This window comes from Capsella rubella, unplaced genomic scaffold, assembly GCF_000375325.1.
Source record: "Capsella rubella cultivar Monte Gargano unplaced genomic scaffold, Caprub1_0 scaffold_7, whole genome shotgun sequence".
Lineage (NCBI taxonomy): Eukaryota > Viridiplantae > Streptophyta > Magnoliopsida > Brassicales > Brassicaceae > Capsella > Capsella rubella.
Window position 1 is genome coordinate 9947087 of NW_006238917.1, and position 5694 is coordinate 9952780.

Sequence of the window (5694 nt, forward strand, 5' to 3'; positions counted from 1 at the left end):
CTTATTAATTTCACACAATCTTAACAAAATAAATCTTCATCCATTGGCAATTTGCATATCATTACTATTATCAAATATTAAATAATTGTTTTATCAAATCATTAACTACATTTTGAGATTATAAACATATAGAATTTCTATTAAGATTAAAACTAAATAACAAGTGGATATATCACATTTAAATGATTTTAACGACTTATAACCAATTTTAAAATAATAAATGGATTATATTTTATGATTTAATCTAATTGAAAACAAATAAAATGTCAAATTGGTATGATATAATAAATCTATACTATTAATTGGGAAGGACAACTTGAAGCCAAACACCCCCCAATTTTAAAAAAAAATTTCATGAAAATAAAACCAGTTGCCAAACAGAATTAATGACAGCAAAAAAAAAAACAAAAACAAAAACTATCTATATTTATGGAAATCATAATAATCTTTTACCATAAAAAGTGGACAATTAAATTCAAAATTAAATATATGTTAAGATATCTATTTTGAATATACATAAACATATTTAATATTAATTTAATATTTTAATATAATTTCGAAATTAATAATTTATATAGAATGAAATCTAATAAAACAAAATCATCATATATCTAAAAAACAAAGATAACATTTTTTTAGAAAAATAAAAAGAAAAAAAATTTGTTAGCATATGAAATAATCAACTAATCAAATTCTACATGATGATTTTGTTAATTTCACAAAATCTAAACTTATTTTTTCTTATTAATTTCACAAAATCTTAACAAAATAAATCTTCATCCATTGGCAATTTTCATATCATTACTATTATCAAATATTAAATAATTGTTTTATCAAATCATAAACTACATTTTGAGATTATAAACATATAGAATTTCTATTAAGATTAAAACTAAATAACAAGTGGATATATCACATTTAAATTATTTTAACGACTTATTACTAATTTTTAAATAATAAATGGATTATATTTTTATGATTTAATCTAATTGAAAACAAATAAATGAAAGTTTGTGGTTGCCATGACTTGTATAATCTACTTTTGGACGATTATATGAAATTTTACATATATTAAAATTATATTTAGTTACATATAATTCGAAAACAAACATTATCTGAATTATTTCTCATAAAAAAAACAAAACATGATTAGATATAATTGTTATGAGACACGGTCATAAAGTTAAATTCACTTTCAACTATCAAATATATAACTACGAGTACGATACGGGGACAAGTAATTTAAATTGCTAAATTTAATTTCCACTTTCCTATGTATTTCAAATATTTAGACATGAAATGACGGGTACAAGAAGATAACGTATACTTCGGATAACAAAACTACAATAAATCCATGTATTAAAAAAATAGAAATACCTAAATCTTTAGAAAACAAAAAGGCTAAAACATGAATCTTTGAATTGAAGAAAGTAATGAGAAATAAAGATGAAACTGAAAGATCAATAAAATTAAAAATCAAACAAAGATTGTGTATGCTAGGATTACAGACAGTACCTTGTGAATGAAAATGGTGGGAGCATGTGACTTAGATTGATAATTAGATTTTTGTTAGTTTGATAAAAATAAATATTTAAACGAGAAATACGGGTATCCCGTCTAAATCTTTTACCAAGTTTCTTATAATAAACATTGGCAAATGATTATGTTATAAAAAGAAATGATTATGGAACAGAAATTTTATGACAGATAGAAGACGGGACGGGACGGGACGGGGCGGGGTGGGACAGGACGGGACGGGACGGGGCGGGGTGGGACAGGACGGGTCAGGACGAAACGGAAAGGGACAGGACGGGTTTTCCATTCTAAACTACACATAAAACAATTCAAACTAAAGCCAAACCCAAATCCGATTTAACATCTCTAAGCAAACAGTTATAAATGTTTTGATTAGTTTAAAAAATAAACACGTAATATCACTTATCATTTTCATTTAAATAATTTTAAAATTGTATTATGTATTCATTTTGTTGTTTTACAAATGTATGTCTATATATAGTTTATCAAATAAACTCATATAACAAAACTTTACCAAAATAGCATCTACTTAAAAAATCGTAATTTTGTAAAAATAACCCCGCACGTACGTGCGGGTCCATCACTAGTTTTTATTTAACTGGAAAAATTTATAAAATCCACTATTAATAACTTTCAAATCCATTAGTGATGTCTTTTAAATCCACATAATAATACCAAATCCACGTTCAATGTATTAGAAATCCATCAAATTTTAAAATCCATTTAGTAACTTAAATCCATTAAATACCTTTATCCAATAACACCCCCTAAGTTTTTCTGATAAATAAGTTGTTCCAAGACAACCCACAAATAGTCTCACTAACGAAGAATATTAACATATATTTCCAGAAAAAATATATATATATATATATATATTATTAGTTATACTTATATACATTTTTTTTGGGTAGGAGGAGGCCTCCTTCACTTTATTAAAAAAATAACTTTAAACAATTGCAACCGGATTTGCCGCGCGAGAAATCGCATTACCCCTATCATCCTCTTAAAAAATCACGTTAACCGAATTTAGAACCAACTCAAGTAAATAAAACCCCAACGGTAACGAAAATACATAGTTCGCTAATCCGTCAGTTAGACGATTAGTTTCCTTATACTTATATACTTATTACTACTACTTCCTTCCGTTTCAATTTAGGTATTGTTTAAAAGGTAAGTGTCGATTAATATTTTCATTAAAACTAAAAATGTATTAAGTTTAAAAGGATAATTTCAATATGCAACCACGCTTATTAGTTATTATCAAACCTCCTTTTAAGATATTTAGATAAACGGTTCCAGTGATAGATTAGATATAGAACTAATTGTTGGATATATTATTAACAACATCAAAGAAATATTTTAAAATATATATTCATTAGTTTAAAATGATTTAAATTAATAAGAAATAGAAAAATTTATCACAAGTAATTCTGAAATAACATGCTGTTGATCTAAGGTTGTCACTGAAAATTTATTGTGTTGTTATATTTAAAAAAAAAAAGTAGAATGTGTTTTATTAAAAAAGACAAATAATAGTCATTGTATCACACATGTTCAATCTTGAATGGGTTTTACATGTGTCTACATTGTTCATATATGATATGGAAACTCAAAAACAAATAAGATATTGTTAAACTAAATATGACAAAACATGTTTTGCCTAAAAAGCTACTTTAGAACTTCATACAGTTAAATATAATAGTATATATTTAGGTGTTTGAGATTTAATCTAAAAGAAAAAGGGAAAATTAATTCTAAAAAGTTAAAAACTTAAGAAAAAAACAAAATTATGTTTCTTATTTTATAATACAATGAGTTGGATACATTAAATATAAAGATAAGAAATTAATTAGTTTCCTTTCACTTTCAGCTTTTAACATTTCTACTAAGAAACTTCTCTATATGCTAATGTTATCTAACATAAGTCTGATACATTATAAATTGAGTGATCATTTTGATTATGTGTCTCCTCATTATCAGTATTATATTTGATAAGTGTTATTAGGCTTCATAAGATATCTCATAGGTCGAGAAGAGTACTGTTACGCTAGTGATGGGTTGGTGGTTCTGGAAGCGTCGGTCACAAAGAAGAAGCATCCCTTACGAGTACGTAGAGTTACTTATGTGATTTGACTTATGTTGTTATATCTTTATATTATTCTGATGATGTTACATTTTTTTTTCTTTTGAAAATTATTGTTTAGTTATACCATGGATGCTGAGCTCAAGATCAAGTTGCATTGTGAGAATTGTGCCAAAAAACTCAAAAAAGTTTTAAGCAAATTAGAAGGCAAGAAACTTTATAATGTATATTCATATTTATTTGTTGACGAGACAATATGTATATATGTCTTAATAAGATCTTTTAATCTATTATTAGGAGTTGAAGACTGTTTAACAGATGTGATCAATCAAAAAATCATGGTAGCTGGTGCTTTTGATTTGGAGAGGATGCTGAAGATTATCAAGAAAAAAACTGGTAAAAACGCAGAGATTTTGGTGATGACTAAGAGATCTGATGCAGTTCAAAAGGAAGATATTGAACCTGATGCAGTCCATACAAATGATGGTCATGAACTAGTTCATGATGAAACAACTTCTTTAACTCCGAAAAAAGAAGAAAATTCTGAAAACGAGAGCGAGGCGAGGTAGATTAATTAATTACTATCTAATTGTTCTATTTGGTTTGTTCTTTGGTTAATTGTTGTTAAAGTGGTTAAAGACTAGCTACATATGTGAAAATTAACTCCTTACATGTAGTTTAATCGAAGTCGAGTTCAAGATACCATTTCTAGATGCCGAGTTCGAGGAGTGCATTAAGAAAGTTATTTCCAAATTCGAAGGTATGTCATATGTATATGCTTCTTATTATCCACCATTTTACATATATTGGGTTTGATCAAAGAAATTGTATTACTTTATATTTGTAACATTTCTTTTTAATGATTTTGATTTAGGGATTACATGGTATGTGGTCGATAATGAAAACCAAAAGGTTGTGGTTACTGGTAGCTTTGATGAAGAGAAATTGTCGAAAAAGCTGAAGAAAAAGATCGATAAGAAGATGGAAGAAGAAGAATCCAAAATTGCTGCAAAGAAGAAAGAAGAAAGTGATAAGCATGCCAAAGCTAAGAGTGATGATGGAAGTGAGATAGCTAAGTACATGATGGTTGGTGATGCAAATCCTAACGCATGTTGTATTTCTTAAGATGTATTCGAGAAAACAAGTATCCACCATATGGAACTTTGTTATGGCAATAGACTTTATCTATCTTGAGATATTTTAATATATGTTTCATCTTGATATTAAATAAAGGGAATAGATTTGTAACAAAAGTTATGTGTTAAAAAATTTATTGGGTAACTGATTTAATATAAATCTATATACAATTTATTTGATCCTTCAAACTGTCACTTTCAAATCTATAAAAAAATTATATCTGAAATTTAAAATATAAAAAAAAATATTAAATGAATAACACAAAATTTTAACTAGTAAGAACTTAGTCGATGAGTACGTTTTTATCAATGAGTTTGTATATCTTCATGTCTCCTACCATTTCTCTCACGCCAAAATGATAAATATATATGTATTGCTAACTTATGATCATGTGTGACTCATTCATATAATCCTGACGAATAACAATATGTGACTTTGTCTATCAAGTTATCCAAATTTCTTATGTTCACATCTCCTACCAATACTTAAGTAAGGCAAGCTGATCTCTCCTAATTTTCTTAGTTATCTATCAAGTTATCCAAATTTTCTTAGAATCGTATCAATATAAAGTATTAATTAATGACTCTCTCCTACATCTAAGGACAAGATTTAATCTATTAAATGAAAATGAAAACATATCTCTAAACTGCATGGCATGCAGACTTACCCCAAAACACCATTTAATACAAACTTATACTTACGTAAGAGACATTCATGTGGCCACAGCAAATTACTCTTTTTGGGGTCTTTGGGGACTGTGTTTTTTGCCAGAACAAATCCGAGATCATGCATATTTTCTTCTTATGTGGTTATGTGTTTCAGAACTTTGGACAACTACTCTCGCAAAACTGGCTAGTCTTCTTGCTTTCATTTCTGAGTATCAACATCACTTAGAAGAGGTGTTCCTTATTCGTTATGTCTTGCAAGCCGTTCCATAT

General features: G+C 27.3%; 1 protein-coding gene across 1 annotated transcript; it reads left to right on the forward strand.

Moving 5' to 3' along the window:
- The first annotated feature begins 3543 nt into the window (after nucleotides 1–3543).
- LOC17879228 (heavy metal-associated isoprenylated plant protein 18) lies at nucleotides 3544–4866 on the forward strand. The gene is made up of 5 exons (XM_023779436.1): nucleotides 3544–3642; nucleotides 3741–3826; nucleotides 3917–4184; nucleotides 4297–4379; nucleotides 4494–4866. The coding sequence occupies exons 1-5, from the start codon at nucleotides 3590–3592 to the stop codon at nucleotides 4742–4744; spliced, it is 741 nt and encodes a 246-aa protein (XP_023635204.1). The 5' UTR covers nucleotides 3544–3589; the 3' UTR covers nucleotides 4745–4866.
- The last annotated feature ends 828 nt before the right edge of the window (nucleotides 4867–5694 follow it).